General features: G+C 41.7%; 1 protein-coding gene across 17 annotated transcripts in view; it reads right to left on the reverse strand.

Annotated features, from left to right (window-relative positions):
• The window catches only part of Asap1 (ArfGAP with SH3 domain, ankyrin repeat and PH domain 1), a 299,561-nt gene that overhangs the window by 78,421 nt on the left and 200,109 nt on the right, over positions 1-21,031 (reverse strand). For all 17 annotated transcript variants that reach the window (XR_015624060.1, XR_015624059.1, XR_015624061.1 and 14 more), the window contains 4 exon segments: positions 8,973-9,047; positions 8,371-8,420; positions 3,376-3,505; positions 2,138-2,223 (listed from right to left, as the gene is read on the reverse strand). Coding sequence is in view for 14 of the 17 variants with exons in the window: in XM_087557335.1 (XP_087413461.1) it covers positions 2,138-2,223; positions 3,376-3,505; positions 8,371-8,420; positions 8,973-9,047 (341 nt within the window). In the remaining 3 variants the exon portion in view is untranslated.

The following is a 21,031-nucleotide window of genomic DNA, read 5'->3' on the forward strand; positions in this document are numbered from 1 at the left end:
GTCTGCTGAAAACCATCTGGGAACTGGAGTTGGAGCTCAGAAGAAATCTTTAAATAAAGATGTGAATAGAGAATGCTTTACAGGGCAACACTATGCATATTAAATATGGGTTGGGAGGGACTGTGATAGCAGGAAGAACCTCTGGAGGCAAACCTCCTTAGCTTCTTGATGTTGTGTTCCAACAATAGGGCAACCTAGAGACAAAGCCTGGGATTGGTCAATCCCACCACCTGATAGCTCCGAACCTCAACTCCTGAGGAGCTTGTCCTATGTGTTTGTCCTGCCAATCTCTCTGTGCTCTAGTGAAAGCCTTTGTTACCAGATCCCAAAGTCCACCTGCCCTCCAAGGCCCATCCCAAGTCCCATCACCTTCTTTCAGCTATAGCCACTGCCCTCCTTAGCTTTTTGCAGGAGTCTCTCCTCCTCTTGGTGCCCATGGTGCATGTCATGGAATGCCTTCTGACTATCAGGTACCCGACTGCCAGTATCAGGTGACAACCCCTAGAAGGCAGCTCTGTTTGAATCTAACTTCAGAACCTAGCAAAGCACCCAGCCTTTGGGAAGAGGCCAGTGAATGATTATGGGTAGAAAAGCAGAAAAAGAATAAAGCAACTTTTTTGTTTTGCTGCATCCACTTTAAATAATGCCACTCTCACTTTACTCACAGAGGCTAATGTATACACTTTATGGTTTGGGAAATGCATGCCTGTAGACCTCAAACTCTTCTATCCAGACTTAGGAATTAAGAAAGATTTCTAAAATCAGGTGAAATTTGCAGTCAAGTGCTGCAACTCAGAAGATTCAGAGATTCATCTCTTTTGGTAAAAGGTTTGCAGATTAAATGTTTCTAAAAAACCTGAAGCTGATCAAAGACAAAAATATCACCTTAAATTAAAATCAGGGATCACTGCAGCTTACTTTAAAGTTTGTAACTGCCTACTATACCATAAAGGCAAACTTAGCACAGGTCCTCAGGTCAGAGCTTCTGTAGACATTTCACCTTATAACAGTGAATATATTGAATATATATTGAAATACATTCTTTCCACTTACAAAGCACATTTATATAAGAGAGAATTTACCTTGAAAAAGGTTAACAACTTTAAATAAAGATTAATTTGGTCCTTTGTAAAGAGAAATACCCTAACCATAACATCTATCAATGATTCCCAATACCACAGCTGCCCCATCGGTATGTATTTCAAAATGCTTTATTTTATTTTATTCTCATATCCTCATGAAGAACTGGAGGTGCTGGTTACAAGCTCTAACCCCAAATGACAGATGACACTGGTATTCAGTGAGAGGACTGTTGCCAGAAGGGATTTGAACTTGCCCATTAAGCAACTCAAAGTCTGAGATTTTTTTAAATGTGTCATTGCACACGAAGGTCCTCCTAGACCTGGTGTTGTTGAACAGATAAGACAGATCAGAAAGAATTATGCATTTGTTGGTTTGAGAGTATTATTATCTAGTTCAAATGATCTTTATTTGCTCTAGGTTATGAGAGTTGGTGGTGAGCTTTGGACAGGACCTGGCATTCTCTCCTCTGTATATCAGCTAACAGACGCTAACGGTGTGTTCTCACACAGGCTCCAGCTGGACACTTGGCCCAGTAAATAAAGAAGATGAGCAATCAGACACTGCCATGGACTCACGACAGAATGGAATCACACACACTGAAGGTGCTGTAGGGCAGAGCCATGTTTGTCTCGGGACAGAGCACTTTCACAGGAATCTTTCTACAGAGCTAAGCATCTAAAATGCTCCAAGAATTAAAGTTTGGATAATGAATCCCCACCAAGAAACTGTGGGTGGGAATACATGGTAAAAAGTAACAGGGAAAACAAAAAGAATTGTGTACGGACAGAGGTGGTGTCAACAGAATGGTCTTGGGGACAAGGGCTTATGCACAAGCTGTGGAGAAGACATGGCTTCAGACTAATCAAACAGTTGTTTATTGTAAGCTGCTAATTTATACAAAATGCTGGTGATGGAAGACAATAATACGGTTTCTCATCTATTTAGCTGTTACTATTGATAGTCACTAAATGAAAGAGAATCAAGAGAAGATCAGTGAAATGAAGGGGCCCAGTGAGGGTTGCTAACGACCACTGATAAGTAATGCAACACTTACTTGCATTGTGCATGATAATACTTTATGAGGTTCTGCAGCAGGTCCACACCCTTTTTGGTCTTGATTTCATTAACTTTAATGAGATACTGTGGAGAGAAAGTAGATTTTCATGTTGACAACTCCAGACGGGCCTCTCAAGTTCATGTGGAAGCATTGCTAAACCTGCCCAGGTAGGTGAGCTTTGTTTAGGGAAGGCTGTTGGAGCTCAGTCAGTGTGCACAAATGCAATTAGTGTTAGCGTTTGTTTGCTAACTCCTTTACAAGACAAGAATGAAACACAGCAAACACACTCCATGTCATGATTGCTTTCCCTAGTGCCGTGGCTTTCAAACATATTCACACAGTCCTGAGCGACAGACTGCTCTCTGCAGAAGACAGGTAGGAGAGCAGTCCTTCAAGAATGTTCCATGAGACACTGAAACTTTAAACGAGGAAATGAATCAGAGGAAGAAATCTCTATTTAAAAAGAAGCAAGTCAGAAAAAATAAAAATGAGGTGCTGTAGCTAACCACAGTGCTACTCACTGGCTTTGGTCTTATCATTGGCCCAAATCTTCTACTGACAGACACTGTGCTTGTCAAAGTTAAGAAGGAGTCCGTACATTGAAAAGGTCAAGGACCCATAGGTTTATGAGGAAGAAAAAGATACAAAAGACCCCCACCTCAAAACAAAAAACAACAACAAAAAAAAAGGTGGGGGTAGGGGTGAACTTAGAGGAGAAAAACTTAAATTACACACTCTCCATTAGGGTTTTATAAGTCAGAAAGTATCTCCATTACTCAAGTTGCCTTACAGTGAGTGCTAAAATCAATGGGGTACAGGTTTTGATGGGATTTCAGTTTGAGAACCACAGCTGTTAAGTTAAAGGCAGCATGCTTTTTCTGCATTTTTCCATGAGCTCAGACTTCCTTAGCTTCATCTAAACTTTCACTCAGGCTGGATCCATGCTTTAAACAACCACATGCTCCAAAGCAGTACTACGCACCCATGTTACCTCCCACCAGGACTCCCCCCAGTCACTCACAAGCAACATTAAGGTTCTCACCAATGAATCCTGATTTGGCTTAAAGAGGCCCATAGGACCAAGGGCTCAAAATATGAGACAACAGTGCAATGTCGGATCCCAAAGGGCTTGGAGAAAAAGGGAGATTAGAATCCTTAGGAAACAGTCCCCCCTCTAAGCATCAAACCTAGCCTGCTGAGGAGCAGAAGTTGAGTCTGGGAAGGTCTGTTCTTACTTCACACATCTGGAGCTGAAAAAGCCGCCGTTCCTTTTCCATTTCTTCTGCAATCTCAGCTCCTGTTATCTCTGTTCGGATCATCCCGTGCTGTTTTGCGTGCTCTCTTTTCTCCTTCTCGATTTTTGTACTGCAACAAAAGCACATGCCACACTAAAAGAAAGATAACCCACAATACCAAGTGTGAACCTGAGAGCAAACTTGACTCTGGATGATGCTGTACTAATGGGTCCACTAAATGTGGCATATATACCCCGGATAGAGTGGGGTGGGTGGGGTAGGCTGTGATTATGGGGCAGTTGTGTATGTGTATGCAGAGAGTAAATGGGAGCTCTTATTATCTCCCATGCAAAAACACCAATTTTGAACTGAGGATGTAGCCTGGGGTAGAGTGCAAGACCTTGGGCTCAACCCTTGTGAAGCAAAGCAGTTTTAAAGATGAACACCATTGGTGTCTTTCTCTTACTCAAACCACTGAAAGTTTAACTTCTAGTTAAGAGGCAACATTTCTTAACATGACAGAACCAAATCATTAGTAGAAATGTGAGTTCAAAGGGAACAAACATATCGTGTGAACTTCATCTAGGAAGCTTATACTTCCACTCAGAGTTTAGACACACAGTTCTTTTTATATTTTGGTTGGCAGGAGTAAATTTGAACAGTTTACTTTTTCTTAAGTAAATGACTTTTTGATGAAAAAGAAGCAGAAAGTTAAGAGACTTCTGATTTATTTAAAGACAAAGTATAAACAGATTTTGGTCAGGACATTTAAAAACTAGACAAAAAGTGTCATATTTCACTACTTGTCATGGAACTATAGGAGAAATGCCTATATCTAATTTGGGATTTTCAGTGAGGAGGAGAGGGTTCCATGAACCTCCAGGATGTGAAGGTAGGCACACATTAACCCTATAGTACCCGAGGGTAGTGATGCCTGCTCTCTGGTACTCTTAAATACACTTAACTTGAGATGGACTTCAAACTTCGGAAATATCCTTGACTTTCCAACTGTGACAGCAAAGACTGACTGATTTAAATTTTCAGTTGTAGTGGATGTAGAATGGGGAGGCAAATGCAATAAAAGGTAAGTAGCCTTGCCTATACACAGACACGGGGAACCAATCTGTCAACCAATGGTAAAGCTATGGCAAACTTGGTGGAGACTCACTCTCATCCATCAAAAGCTGCACTAGGCAACATTTGGGCCATGTGACCTTAGCAATCAAAGGAAGGATTTTAGTGGAGAGAGTTAAATCTCAGCTTTCTCCACTGACGTGGTTGGGGTGAGGAGAAGCATGGGAGACAGATGTGACTAGCTGTCTGGTTCACTGTGGTGACAACACCTGACAGGAGTTTACTCCCTTTGCCTCTGTGGACTCACAGTGGCATAGTAGTCAAGGGGTGAACAAGATGAGATCATCTAGGACAAGAAGAGCTGAAGACAATGACAGAAGAAAGAACTTGCCTAATATTTAAAGGCAGAGTTAAAACAGGAGTAAGAATGAAGGCTGTCCTCCATGGGGAAGAGAAGGAGGGAAAACCAAAATCAGGATATATTATGTGAGAAAAAAAATCTTTTCAAAAATAGAGAAAGAAAAGAAAGGAAGGAAAGGAAGGAAGGAGGAAAAGTACAGGAAAGACAGAGGAAATGCAGTTCTGGGTGAGAGAGAGAGTTGGATAGACAGTTAAGTTTCCGAGATGGTCCTCCTTGGTGAGCACATGTAAGGACCGACAGAGTTAAAGTTATCTAGCCACAGAGTTTTAACTCTGACATCTGCCTGGGCACTGAGCTTTCTGTTGCCTCACTAAATAAGATCTCATGGTGATTTCTAGAGCTTTTGAAATGAGAGGGACAGAAGCTGTTGTCCTTTGGTTTAGAACACTGTTTACTTCAACTTTCTGATGTTCCTTACTTCAAACTAAGGTTTTCTTTTTAGCTTAGATTCTCTCTTTTGAATAGATCCTGGCTTTTGTAATTAGAAAGCAAAACAAAACTCTACCTTTTAAAATGCCACTCACTATGTAGAGTCACCTGGAAGGGGTGGAGGGAACTGTAAGCTTTCTGGACTGCTAACAAGAAAGCTATACTGCCATCCTAAAAACCCCAAAGGAGGCTGCTTCATGGCTGTGAACTCTAGATCTTACCTCTGCTTGGATCTACAAGCTCGAGTGATCATGCTCAACTACCCTTCAATATTGTAAGGGAAATTTATAAAATCAAACTCTCATTCTGAAGATGCTAGAATAAAGACAAAATGTGACCTCTTTTACAGTTGTTTGATGGGAACCACTAGAGTTAATACAGAGGACTACACCAGAAAAGACGGTTATATAAACCTGCTGCTGATGCAAACATTGCCGGAGGTGGAAAGAAGGAACTGGCAGATAGTAGATAACAATTACTGTAGTGGCAAGTGCAAGGTATATACCGAATAGAAATACTATTAGTGGGTCTCTAGCATCTACTGGCTAGAAGATAAATGCTCATAAAAGGTTCATACAAAACTAAGCAAATGAACTGAGGCAGCTAGTCATTAAAAAAAAAAAGTAAAAATCTACTAGAAGAAAGGAGAGTCAATCATAATATACCAGTTAGATAAAAATATAAACACTGACAGTTTATCTAAAAACTGTTATTAACCAAGCTGGAAAATGGAGGTAGCAAGGTGATGGCTGCTAGTACAAAGGGGTTAAATTTACACACGCCAGAGCAATATGTTCCAGATAGGCCAAGGAACAAGAACAAGAAATATTGTGATATAGAGATAGGCAAACTGGAAACCAAGAGAAAGGGTTGGAGGAAAAAAGTAGGACTGGCAGATCAGGACAGTGGGCAGAGAAAACTATGCCAAGGGGTGGGTATGGGCAGGGAGGTGCACTCACTGCTTACTTAACTCTCTCCCACTCCATGGCTGATAGGGCCTCACACCACTAGGAAAGCCCAGTTATTGACTTTAGACTTGGACAAGTGAGAGATGCTGTGTGGGAGTCTGGTCCTTTCTAGAAGGCTTTCCACTCTATGATAAACATCTACAATGTTTAAGGCACTGCTATTGGGAGCTTCTACAACCTGCTGCTGTAGTCTTTGTTGATATAATACATTTGGTGCTTTAATTTAAATTCATATGCTATTTTGATAAAAATAATGATTATTATAACACTAAATGCTGAGAATGGTGGTGTATGCTTGCAATCCAAAGCTTGTAGCTGGTTTGAACTACACAGAGAGTTCAATGCCAATCTTAGCTACATGGTAAGGTTGCCTCAAAATACCAAGAGCAGGGGAGTAGCTCAGGGTCAGGGAGCTTCCTTAGTTTGTGCAGGACTCTGAGTTTGCTCCTCAGCACAATATAAACAAAGAACAATAATTAAGTAATGACTCTGCAGAGAACTACTTCAATACATTATTTTGTGGTCACAAAAGCTTAAGTAGTAGTTAACTTTTATGTAAAGGCCATGAAAAATAAAGTATCATGGCTCAAGATCACAAAACTGGTAATGGTGCTCAAGTCCACAAACTTAACCACACTCCTCACTGCCTCTTGAGTTGTACAAGCCATAGAAAGTGGCTAGGCTTCTTGGTTATTTGAAAGGTAATAAATTAAACATCTTTGCTTTTGCAGTAAAAGTATAGATTCATGCAGTAAAACAGTACACTGCACGGACCCACCCCAGTGGGCTGGAGCAAGCGTTAACTCTCTGTGTAAGGCATTTTGTTTGTGGTTTTAAAAACCAAATGAGCTCCCTCTTACATTAAGAGGAGAAATACTGCCCTCTTTCCTATCATCAAACTCCAATGAGAAAGAAACCTATTTTAAGAAAGAAATGTATTGACAGGAACTTATTAAAAACAAAACCAAACTCAAGTCTTATTTGGAGGACTTAACAACAGAGACTACTTAACTCACTGTCTCACAGGCCATCTCACTGGCTCTCCATGAGAGACAATGAACTCAACACTCACCCACACTGGAGGACCACCATACACACCTTTTGGTTTCCAGTTGCATTTCTAACTGTCCACACACACGACGGTTTCTAAGGCAGTGCTTCTACAACAACGCACTATTATACAAGTTTTACAAAAACAGTTTGGGAAAAATACACGTGATCCCCAAGTTATTCTGCTTCTGTTCTCATTAGGCTGCTATTGCTGTCCACAGAAATGGCTTTCACTCTGCAAACTTATACCTACATAAGCTTTGAAACAGATATATTTCCTCCCACTGTCTGCTGTTACAAGCCTCTCAGAGAATAGGAATAAAGGGACTGTGTGTGGTACATGTGTCACTCCAGCAACTAGAGACAGGGGCCAGAGGATCATGAGTTTGAGGCCAGCTTGGGCCTATGATCCTCCTGAACACCATGAAAATCCCAGAGTCAACTTCTCTGGCTCCAAGTTGTAACGCTCAGTGTATGGGTCAGACCGATCCAGCATGAATGCCAGCATAATGGGCTAGTCTACAATTAGACTTCAGTTTCCTGACGACAGAGAGAGAGGTACACATTCATGAGTGATGTGAGGGAGTCATGCTTGTAAAACACATATTTGGTGTCAACTCTGGCAGAGAAAAACGGTATCACAAACATCAGTTAGTCTTTGATTATTAACTAACTGTTGTACTACATAGAAATGCACATGGTTTATAGTTATGTGATATGATAATAAAAGAACATTGTGCGTTTCATATACTTCCAACCTGACAGTTCATACCAGCAACCAAAATAGTGCCTGTGATTCCACAGTTAGGACAGGCAGTGTAAGGTTTTCTAGGTGTTTAATTCTTTGAGGCATTGTCTTACCATGTAGCGCAGGCAGCCCTTGCATTTACTAGAGCCCAGGAGCTTAGCCTCCAGAGTGCTGGGATACTTGTGTGTGTGGCTTTTAACTGGATCATTGGTAATATTATCGGGTCTCTGTCTTGTTCTCGACTTGTGGAAACTCATGACAATGACCATAACATAAAGCTTTACATGAAATAAAACAGCACTTACAACTTCGTCTCATAATCTTTCCAGGCTTTGTCAAATGGCTTCTTGAGATCCTTAGAAAAGAGAAAACGAGAAAATGAAAACTGTTATTCATTTTGCCTCCAACAAATAACAAAAAACCCAAACAAACCAAACCAAACCAAAAAACCCCCAAAAACAAAAAAACCCTCTGAACAAAACACAACTTCCTTTTGGAGATCTGAAACCACATGTGCACTGTTCACAGGTGAGAAGCCCAACAGAGGTGGGAGGGTGAGCTCTCCTACACCTATCAAAGAAACAAGAACCAGAGCTGCTCAGAGCCAGTCTACCAATAACCCTGGGAGGCCAGACTGGGCCCAGCTTCACCCCCTTCACCCCCATCCTCACCCCTACTGGGGAATGATCAATCTTTCTCAAAGGGCCTAGCCTTGTTCCTAGTCAGTACCATTATGTGAAATCGTAACACTTTTTCTAATGACAATTTTCCAATATTTTGTGCTGAAAATGTTCAGAGATCTTCAAATACAAGTACTACTATGACTGTAAAAAAAAGGGAAGAAACAATTCCAAATAAACCCAACTCTTTCAACTGGAGACTGAAATAATAATTTCTGGCCACTTACTCCTTTGACCCCCTTCAGGTCTCCTTTTAACAAGGAATCCAAGGTGAAGATCACATTGTGGCTCAGACCCTGGAGCTGAAAAATCAACATAAAGAAAAAATAGGAGACAGTTAAAAGGAATGCACAATAAACAGTGAAGTCTCTTCCTGTGGACTCGCGCACCCACCCAGGGCTTAGTGGAGAGCTCTATGCCTGTTGTATGTCTACTGTATGCCTGCTGTATGTCTACTGTATGCACATGCCGTCCTCTTGCTATGTAAGCCCCGACCCTGCAGCTGAAGGAGTGAGAGGGAGAGGTGACGTGTAAGAATCCCAGCTGGAAGCAGAGCTGCAGTGTCATCCCAGAGTGATGCGCTGAGACACTGCTGTCACATACAGATGGGTACAAGTGACTGCAACTCATTCCAGCACTTTCAGAGCAACTTCTAACGAAGTCGCAAGTCTTGGTTTGACTTTTTTTTAGTCACCTGTCAAGAATATGGAGGGACGTGTGTAACTGGCTTTTACTGTTTCCTGTTTGTACTCCTATGGTATGTACTTTCCCTGTGATTATACTTATCTTGCATGAGACTGGACACTCACTGATGACAGGGACCTTGGCTGTTCTGCTCACAGCTGCACCCTCAGCTGCTATAATTATTATTATTATTATTATTATTATTATTATTATTATTGACAGGTCTAGCTATGTAGCCCATGCTACCTTTGAATTCAATCTTTCTGCGTTGGATTACAGGTCCCTAGGCATGAGTCACAACACTCAGCTAAAACATCTTCAAGGGTTGGGGAGCAGGTTTTCTCTTGCTCTGTAGCAGTAGTCTGTACTCTGACACAGTACAGAGATGTCTAATGAAGAGGGAGGTTGAGCTGCTGCCCAGGGGGAGGAAAGCAGCAGAGGAGCCGAAGGATGGTTTTAAATACAGTCAAGAAGACCCTGGTAATTCCCTAAGAAACCTGAGCTGGCAGAGCTCTGCAGAACCAAAGCACAGATAGGTTTTGGGTCTCTTCCTTTAAGAACATTTTCCTCCCATGTAAGTGTATCTACCTGTCAGCATGTCTACCTATCCATCCAGTCCTCACTGATGAGAGAAGAACCACACATTGTGCAGGCAGGCAGAGTGGAGGGACTGCATCCTATTGCCAGCAGGTGAAGACAGAGTGAGCCAACACAAAGGCTCAGTGCCAGTTTACAGACACTTGGTGAGTGCTGAAAAATCGCTCATTTTTTTAAAATGCCAGTTATGAATCTTAAAATGAGGGGGCAGAGAAAAGAAATCCTGTCTTTTAGCTCTGTCTTCTCCTAGGGTGTCCCTGTTGCTCACACCTTGGGTTTCCCAGCAGCTCTGTCTAAACTTCCACTGGCTTTATATTCAAGGAAGGTTTTCCAGTATATACCACCAGAGGGCGTAGGGTTCCTGTCCAGGCAATTCTGTGTAACAGAGACAACTGAGCTTAGCAAGCAGGCCAGATTGCTAAATTCTGAGTGTCTATGAGAATCCACAATAATGGTTTTGGAAAGTAGGGCAAAAAGACCTCTTAAGAGTTTATGTATTTTAAAAATCAAAATCAATCTATCTATCTATCTATCTATCTATCTATCTATCTATCTATCTATCTATCTATCTATCTATCATCTTATACTTTCACTTCCCTCCCTTCCTCCCAGTCAGCCCCCTCCCTTTTCCCACCACCCGCTCCTCCTTTTCTCTTCAGAAAGGTCAGGCCTCCCACGAGTATCAAGGCTTCCTGGCATATTAAACTGCAGCAAGACTAGGTGCATCTTCTGTATTTAAGGCTCCACTTAGAATTTATAACTGTGGTCTTCAAAAATAAAAAGGTTGAAAATGCCTTGGGTATGACAAGAAAATGAAGATCCATACAACTCAGCCCTCTGCCCTAGACACTAAACTGGAGATATTTTGCTCTCAGTTCTCAATTTTATTCTGGAACGTAAGCCCCCAGGACCCTCTGTCCCAAGCCTCTTAAGAGATAGTGTAGCTGATGCGGTGAGGTTTGGGTCCAACTTAGTTCCTTGCACCAACACTTCTGCTAGTAACAATGCTGGCACCAGCTTTACTCAAAGGACTTCCCATCTCCCACCACTCGTGTGATTCTCACTTCCTCAGGTGTTTACTGTCCATTTCCCCAGTGTACACAACAGCTCCTTGACAGCAGGAGCTGTGTGTCCATGGTCATGTTTCCAAACCTAGACAGTGTGCTATACTGATTTGCTGCTCCAGCAGGACTTGCAGAAGGTATGAAATACAGCACTGGGTGCCCAAGGTTCCCCTCCTATGTGGTTCTTCATACTGGTGGAAACAGTGTTCCCAACAATGGGTGCTGGCTTGGGAAATTATAGCATTTATGAGAATTTTTTTATTTATGTGATATATGGGGGAATAAAAAGTACTTGCAGATGGCAAGATTTACTTTTACGAAGATGGGGAAAAGGTTGTATGTGTATATTATTTCTATAGAAACACAGAATAATCTGGTTACTGCCAGTGCTCTGAAGGACACAGGGGTAGAGTGGATGCAGGAGGAAAAGAGGTTTTATCCATTGTTTTTATTATTATCATCATCATCATCATCATAATCATCATCATTATTATTATTATTATTATTATCATTATCATTATGCGGCCAGAGAGAGAGTTCAGCTGTAAATGCTTTCCTTATAAGCATACAGTCCTAAGTTTGGTGCCAGAACCCATGTCAAAAAGGGCAGATGTATCTGGTGGCACACACTTGTATCTCTAGTGTGGGGAATAGGAGAGGAGAGACTCCTTAGAGCTCTGTGACCACCAGCTGAGCCTACGTGGTGAGCCCTCTGCTAATGAGATCATTCCAGTCTCACCAAACAAGAAAGCATTTGAGAACAACAGCTGCGGTTGCACACAGGTATGCATATGCATATGTGCACATATTTCACAGACATAGTCAAACATCCTTTAAAAATAAGTAATGTACCCTTTGCTCAAATTTGAAACAGTGTTTAAAACAATATGGAAAACACAGATTAAAAACACATTTCAACGTCCAGGCCTAAATATACTTTTCATCAATGTCTTAAATCCTTGTGAATGAAGCAACAATGAAAGCTTGCTGCTGCCTTGACACGGAGGCTGCATTACAGAACACAACGAGAATTATAAAATCTGTGGTTAGTGCTAAAGGTGAAGTTTCTTCTGAAGAACAAGTCTCTCCAAAGTCTATGCTCTAACCACACTGAGTAACCAATGTCATCATTGTGGTTAAGCCCTGGGTTGAGGTTCTGCACTGATGGAAAACCCCAAGAATTAAGAATTTCATTGTGGTCATCTACACGCTTATTCTTGGGGAATAATAAGAAACCAAGCAGACACTACACTATAAATTTAGAAATCTGGATTTTCCCCAGTGGTTAAGCTCAGGAAAAGGCCACAGGAAAAATACTAAAATTTACCAACTCTATCCAGCTCCCTTCCCAGGAAAAAGTTCCTTCCCTTGGTTACAAGTGACTGGGAACTACCTGAATGGCACCAGGAAGACAGCAGAGATGAACTGAAACAGAGACTGTTTCTCCTTGGAAATCTCAATGAAGAGAACATCTGTTCCACCAGATATCTTAGTATGTTGCTCTGTGACAGGCGAATTATATTTTAGTCTTAGGATTCCAGAGTCTTCCAGTATTTTCGTTTTCTTAATATTTCAGAAATCTTGGCAACCAAAGCAAGTTCTATCAAACTGTAAGTGTTGTCCCACTGGCAATTCAGTGTAGTCACCACAGAATCCTAGGACTACAGGAAGAGACTTCTTGCTGTCACTGCCATTAGCCTTTAAAAGAGGTTCTTAGGAGAAGTGTACTATGGATCATTTTGATGGCTCCTGAGTAAAATGCTATTGATTATTCTGCATCAATTTTCCCAACTTTCAAACAAAACCCAATTAGTGCAAGTGCTTTCAAATGATTCAAGTCCACAAGAAGCAGAAGTTCTGTTCTGAGGCAGGAGGCTTGCCAATTAGAGGTCAGTGTGAGCTACACAGCAAGACTCACTCTCAAACATACACACAATCTACAGAAAACCCAAAACTATTTGTATTTCCATCTTATTAAGCCAGCAGTATGTTAAACACCATTTCAGGGATGATGCTTGCTTACATTAAATATACTAGTTAGTGTTCCTAACAATGACTGTTCCTTACGAAAGGACTGTCGTCCGCCAGTCCTTACATCCATCGTACCCTTCCTGGAATTTGGAAGAAGTTAGAAAAGGAAGCTGAAATATATCCTTTTACACTGCATTAGGAATTTCTAAAACACATACTTGTAATTAATACAGGCTTCTACAGAAAGTAAACACTTATCCCTCATAAACTGCTCTGATGTTGCATCAGACAAATGACCCATTTCAATCCTACCTGAAGATGACTTAAAAAACAACTCTTACTCTGTGCAGAAACACATATATTCTGTTTTGGTATTTTACTCCTTCATACAGATTTCCATAAAGACACCCTCTTGCCTGTCTGTCTATTGATACAGTACTCTACGCCCCCTTCAGAGGGTAGGCTACTGAGGGGAGAGGCTCTTGGGATGACCACAGCAGGTGGACAGGAGCAGTACAGGCCACAGTGCCCAACCCAAGCCCCCTGCTGGACTCAGCTGTGCCCTAAGAGCTCTGAACTACTGCCCACTGGGGAAGGTCACAAGTTTCTCCTTTTCTCACCTCGGAGTGAAAAGCAGTCCAGCTCTACAAATGGGCCCTCCCACATGCACATGGGGCTATGTTAATTAACAAGGACATGATTTGCTTGCATTCGCCATCTCTAGCTAATTCTGACAGGCTCTCTCCACTGCTCCTTGGTTCTCTCTCCTCTGCAGAAAGAAACAATTTCTCTCAAAGCAGGGTTAATGCAAATCTGCTGACTTGCTCAACACTTTGGAAAATCCAATTAAAATAATGAGCCAGCTCCCACAGTTAAATCGGCAATTCTCTGGTATAACTTAGGTTTTCTGTCTAGAGTGTTAACTCCTTCACACCCTAGGCAGTTACCAAACGTCTTAAAGCTATTTGAAACGGGTACCTGGAGATCATCATGCTAAGTGAAATAAGCCAGCACTGGAAAGACAAATTCTGTGTCTTTTCTTTCATATATCAAATCTAGATTTAACTTTTCTCTAAAAGGAAAGAAGACAACAGAGGGAAAGAGAACACGTGACATGGAAGCAGAAGAAGGGGCCATTTGGGGGAGAGAAAGGGGAACAATGGCAAAGGGGAACCGGACGAGGCGGTAGGAGGATGCAAAGAAAAAACATGATGTACACATATGAAAATGCCACAATGGTATCACCATTCTATTACACTAATTACTTTAAAAGAAAACTCAATGGAAAAAGAAAATTTAAAGAGTTGATCTCTAGGTTGCTTTCCAGAATACTGTAACACAGAGAGAACACAGACGCACGTGAACAGCACTACCATGAGCGACTGGTTAGCCTTTCTGGTGCCCCAGTATTTCCTTCAACTAGCCAGTGCCAGTGCAAACGGTCTGGGGAGCGGAGACGAAGGAAGAGAGGGTGCCAGTGAGGCACCCCTGGAACTCACTCATGTTACTAAGTTACTGATAATTCAGTGCGACTGCGATTCTGTCAACCTGACTGGATTGGAAAACACACAGATTAGTAAGGCACATCTTGTGTCTGTGATACAAGCAGACCATGAAGGCTCTATGAATGGGTTACTCCCCGGACAGATGCACTGTCTGATGGTATTACTGGGAGATCGTGAGATGTTGATTTGGGGCCCAATGGAGGAAAATTGACAGATTCAGCTTCCAAAGCTGTTTCCTTTCCTGTAAACAGTAAGCTTGAGTTACTGTGAGTCCATGGAGCTGGCCGCTTTGAAGAACAGCACCACAGAGCTTTTACATGATGATGCTTGTTGAAACATTAAACATGAAGCCAAGAAAGAGGTGTGGCTTTGAAGTCTTCAAATTCTTTATGACATTATTTTATAACCCAAATGTTTCAAAAACTAAAATTATGCAATATAGATGCAAAGGACCACTGTTATCAGCTGTTACTGACATGTCAGATTAAGGTTGTTCTTCATTGCATAGGCAGTAAGGGGAAACAGGGAGTGTTTGCTCATGGTCTGAGGGTACTCCTTCCTCCAGAACAAAGTCTATGCTACTTTATCTGCCTGGGATTGGGATTTTAGGGGTTTTCCTCAGCTTCCAGGGTTCCCTAGGCTTACCTTATCACATTTAGCTGAGTGTGTTCTTGGGCAAATCACCCCTGCTTTACCCTTTTACAGGCCTGGTCTCCTCCTCACTGCTGAGGTGAGAATGATAAAACCAAGTTCGCCTTGAGGGATTTATGTGAGATGCACTTAGTGGATTGAAATGTGTGGAGAATGCTAGTCAGAAGATGGGCTCAATTAACCAGAACTAGGTTTATTTTCTTAAAATTTGTAAACACACATTTGGAAGGCTAAACAGTAATGGCAGAGAAAAGGATGACGAGGGAATTAGGGATCCAAAATACTGCTCGAGAGTACTGCACCGCACGCTCTCCACGGTAAACCCTGTGGTTTGGCTTTTCTGTTATTTCTTCAAGGCCATCTCTTAAATAACATGGCATCCCATTATGCTATGCTGCATCTAGGCAGAATGGCCTAAATTAAACTCTTGATTAAAATGACAGAGGATACTGTGCTTAGCCTTTGCTATCTAAAGTCACTGGGGTCGAGAGAACTATAAAATGCGTCTCAGTCTCAGTAGATTGATGAGGGTAGGGTACAAGCTCAGAGAGGTTAAGTACACCTGACTAAGGCTAGAGCATGAATGAAACAGATGGTCAGGTTATTAAAGGCAATCTGCTTTACTCCACAGACCATTCTCATTTCCTCTGTCTTGCTATACTCATTACAGTGACAATCAGGGCACATCATTTCCTGTCTGAAACCCATTCCTGCTTCCTGCTAGCTGGAGTCAAGTTCAAACTCCCAAGTTTAGATCTGGCCCGGCCAACCCTTTCCCTTGTGGCTATCCCCAGATCAGCACCATCTGCCCTGGACAGGAAAAGGCTTTTATGAGTCCTGGGCAGCAGAGAAGGTGGCAGCATGAACGCCTGGTCCTGAGTAGGAGCACTCACCACACAAGCAACCTTTCCCGGCCTTATGTGTGCATTCACTCATTCTTCTCCAGTCCTCATTTTCCTTTCCCACATTCCTGTGCTTCCACTTCCTGAGTGAGACTCAGTTCAATCAGCCAATAGTTGATCACTAACACACGTTACAAATCAAATCAGCATATAAAAGCAAACCCCAGTATGACAGCAAGTTTGAAGGAGAAGGCTGTATCTTTCACATGCAGTAGGGAATTCCAGAACTTGGGTGAGGTGTTCTGATTCTGTCCTGGACCTGTCTGCTACCTGAAAATGTATCAGAGATGGACTCCCAAATCCAACGGACCAGAGTCTCTTGAGGATGGAGCCCAACAGCCCAAGTCTTAGTAAGCTCTCCAAGTGAATTAAACAAGAGATCCACTCTCTGAGTCTTAGTGCTGTCCACAGCAGAAAACCCAAATTCCCGTTGAGGAGGGAAAGTTTCCAGCCAGAGAGGAATCACCTTGCCTATGGTCTCAGGTACAACTGCCCCGGAGAAGGAACAGAGGTCATAGGCTACTAGAGAATTCTGAAAAACCCAAGGTCTGATGATGGCATCTGACAAGACTGAATTCTAGTGGGATTCCAATTTTCCTGGAACCATTACAGAAAGAAAAGGGCAGTGTGGCAGAATATAAGGGATATGGAAATCCTTAACTTAAGACCATGTGATCAGTAGGTATGATTTAACATGTCCTCCCGGGGAAAATGAAGTGCTGTTTGCCTCTTACCCCACAGGAGAACAATTACACCAGAAGGGCAGAAGTGGAGATCTCTGACATTTAAGACAAACGAGAAAGCAAGAGGACACAGCCCAAACACTTGGGTCTTATCTTGAAAAGTCATCTTGGCACTTAGAATGATAGTCAGTTTCTGACCAACGTTTAGACTTTAAATTTAATTTCCATGCATGTCATTTATAATTTGCTATGTGTGACTTACAACAAAACCATCCTGTGAGGGCGGTTTACATTTTCCTTGCCTTCTAGGATGTTTCTATCACATGTCCTATTTCTGTTTTACAACAACTGACTCTAGAGGACCACAGTATAATGTAAGATACCTCTATGCTGGCACACCTGTGTGTGTGAGAACAGAGCTAACTGCTGCCCTGGGAATCCTCCTTGGATGTTCTAAAACATTTCATTTGACCTTCATGGAAATGTTCAGGATTCAAAAACTTACCAAAGGGTGAATGTGTGGTACATTCTTGGGTGGATATTGCTCAAGGGCATCCATGCACATGAGGAATCTTTAGGTTATAAATCTGGGCTCTCAGCTGCTTCCAAGAAATCAAATAATGTCTCCCCTACTCATGGAAACCCCAAGGCAGGAGGCTGTGTAAAATTTTGTCTCTATGTCCATCTTTTTCTTCCTCTGTGAAATTAAATAATTCTTTAGAATGAGCTATCAAAAATGTTTCCTGCAAGCATTCTTAAACACAAAGGGACAATCATGTCTACCACAGAGCTTGGCATACAGGGGGCACCTGGTAAAAGTTGCTGAGTCAAGGGACACTTTAGAAAGTCTATATTTTTAATTCTTACTTTAATTTACATTTTGGCCTCACTGTAGTATGCGATATAAACCACTGTTGAATGCTATTTAGTGCCTCTTCTAAGGGAAATAGTCTCTACCAGCTTTTAAAAATATACTCTCAAAAATATCCACTAAACTATTTATAGTCAGGACAAGGGTCCCACTGGCCTGAAGATGCAGTCTGGATGGGTGAGTGAGAAAATGAGTGATCTGCCTGTGGCCAGGCCTGTGAAGCAGCAGAGCAGAGGTCTGAACTCAGTTACATCCATCTCTAAAGCTACCGCATTTCTGCCAACTCTCGGCACACACAGTGGAAGCAGCGAGTCAGTGGGCAGTCTCTAGGAGCAGATGTAGTAAGATGCTACTTGAAGACTGGATTAGAAAGGCAGTTCTTCATATATACTCATAAAGGACCAAAAGGAGCAAAAGAAAACAAAAACAAAACTAAAACAAGAGTATAGAAAACAACTTGCTGGAAAACAAACATGCATTATATATTAAATGTAATCGGAAATAAAATCAAGAAGGGGAGAAGCAGAACGAAATTAAGAATAAACACAGCTAAAGAAATGGATCACCTGAACTAATATTTTAAAATTAGCATTTAGATTAGCACTTCTAAAAGTGGTTCAATAGGAGGTTCATGTTTCTTACATGAGAAAGTCAGTGATCAAGTAAGTTTTGGAAGGACTGAATTGGTTAAGATTCTTCATTCTCATGTCCCTAAGCTTTTAACACACAAACATGTACTGCAAGTCTCCTTGAGCAACATTAATGCTTCTTAGAAAGAACTCTCACCAAAGATCAAGGCTAAGGTTTCCATCTCACTCACTTTGACGCTCCTGCCTAGGGACAGGACATCGGACAAATACATTGGCCATGGCTGCTGTGTAAAGTTGGACAGGGTATGGTATACACAGCCCAAAGCACCAGCCCTGAACACACAGTGGAGCCTGAAACAGCTCTGTTCCTCTTGATAATCTGTGCCCAGTGTGGTTGACAGAAGCCCACAGGAAGGGGCCCTGACTGACGATATTATCTCCCATCAGTCAAGTGAGAAGTGGCATCAGTCTTATCTGAGGCAATGACAGAGACAACATTGCCCATCAGGAACCCAAAATACAATTTAACCTGAAGCACTTAGGGAGAATGAGAAAATCTAGGTAAGAGGTTATTCCTGGGGTGAAAAATGGGCAAGAAAGGAAGAGGACAAAGGGTCAAAGGAATGATGTAGGCCAGAGCTTCATGGAATTCTCTGAGCCATGGGACACATCTGCATTTCCTTTTCACAATACACCTATAACATCTGGGCTAAGAAAAGAACTCTGGGAGGCTTCTGGGATGAAGATCACACAGACAGAAAGTTAATTATCTGAGTGCTGGTCTTATCTTGTAACATCTGTGTTACTGCTTTAACTGTTCTTTTAAATCAACAGAACTTTTAAGTTAATGGTAGATGTACAGCAGCGAGAGCCATGCGTGTATTTTCAGAGGCAGTGCCGAGTGCTGTGGAGGACAGTCTAGGTTTGAAGGACTCTTACAACTGCCGGAGGTGTGACTCCATTTCCCTGCAGTTAACCAGGGTTGAGCTAGCGAGCAGAGACAACAGAAGGTGAAGCTCGTCAGACACTCGTTCTTCCCTGGATTTTCTGGTCGTCTGGGGCTAAGATGGAGGAGCTAAGATACCTGGAGAGCTCTGAAGTCTACCTCAGCCTACCTCATGTCTTCTCCATGCCAAACCCTGCTGAGGACGGCCATGTGCCTGACTCCCTGATGGAGTCTTACGTGAACCAGGCTCCTTCAGAAGGCATGTGACACGAGGAGGAAACTCACATGTACTACACTCACGACGGTGGCACATACTCACTAACCAGGTCTAATACAACATGTAATGTGCTTCAGTCAGTCCCTACCACAGCATAAGCAAAAGTTTCCATAACGTTAAATAACAGCAATGCTGCTGGCTTAAAGACTCTGAGGATGAGACGAGGCTAATTAATCAGTTATTTAACTAAGTTAAAGACAGCCTCTCTTACATTGCCCAGAGTGGCTAGTATTGAAGACTTGATACTGCAAACAAAAAACAAACGAAAAACAAAAAGACATACCGACAAGCAAGTGACAGCAGGCCATTTTTAATGTCACTCTGAACAAATCTCTAGCAAGTGACCAGGTTCTTTCCTCCTTCCTTCTTCTGCTATGGACCCATAGCTTTAAAGCATGCCTTTCCTGGTTCCAGATGCTGTTTTTCAAGTATACCTTGAGTTAAGGATCAGTTCTCTATGATATAGTGTGTACACACTCTTGATCAAAGTGTTACCTGCCACATGCAAATGTTACAGGCTGAAAATTCAATCCTACTTAAAAATCACTATCTGACTTTCTATTTAAAATATTTTTAATGTGCAATAGCTCTTACTAATTTAAAATTCAGCCTGGATTACACATGACTTCTGTACACTGCATACATTTATTACATAGCAACTGTATACTGATGAGAGAAAATTCCAAGACATTAGTTATGGTCTGGCTACAACTAGCTCATGAAAATGACTTTCCAATTTTATTTATATGTCACAGAGAGGTAGCAAGCTTTCAAAACACAAGGAAAAACTCTAAAAGCTTCTGAAATGAATATATGATGTATGTTTTGTTGACACTCGTGCCTTCCATGATAGACTGTGTTTCACTGTAGGTAGCTCTGCCTTGGGCTGGAACTCATCACCATCTTTGATTTACTTGATTTCATATGAGCATTCAATGTCTCACTGCAAAGGGAACACCTGGGTGGCATTATAGAAGAGATGGCACCTACACCATCCCTATCTAAGATACAAACCCCGAATCCTAAGATTATCTAACTGTCAGGATCTTGGACACAATGTAAAAAAAAAAAATATATATATATATATATAAATATATTGCAAGTGCATATATATGAATCAGTATATCTAACTGTATAAAAGGAATATTACATTAAAATGTCAAATTATGTAATAATCTTTACTTTTTGAATTTTTCCATATTCCTGTTTTATTGTAGTAAACACATGTAACTTTCATAATAAAAAAAAGAAACACCCCAAATCCTTTCCCTCTTGCTCATCCACCCACACCCATGTGAATGTCCCACATTGCTAAATGGTCATGAGTCACATCAGGGCATGAGGGGGGTGGGGGGCAAGAGAGGGTAACAGTACAAACACCAAAGCCGTTCAATTATGTATTATCATTCTGCGAAAAGATGAGAAGGTATGTGGGGAGCCAGAAATAACGGGTACATCTGTAACAAAACAGAGCATCAAAGGCAAGAGGACAAAGAAATCTGTTGTGAGACTGTGTCTCCGAGAAATGACAAATAAGCTTCCTTA

The sequence above is a fragment of the Rattus norvegicus genome, chromosome 7, assembly GCF_021556685.1.
Source record: "Rattus norvegicus strain SHRSP/BbbUtx chromosome 7, alternate assembly SHRSP_T2T, whole genome shotgun sequence".
Taxonomy (NCBI): Eukaryota; Metazoa; Chordata; class Mammalia; order Rodentia; family Muridae; genus Rattus; species Rattus norvegicus.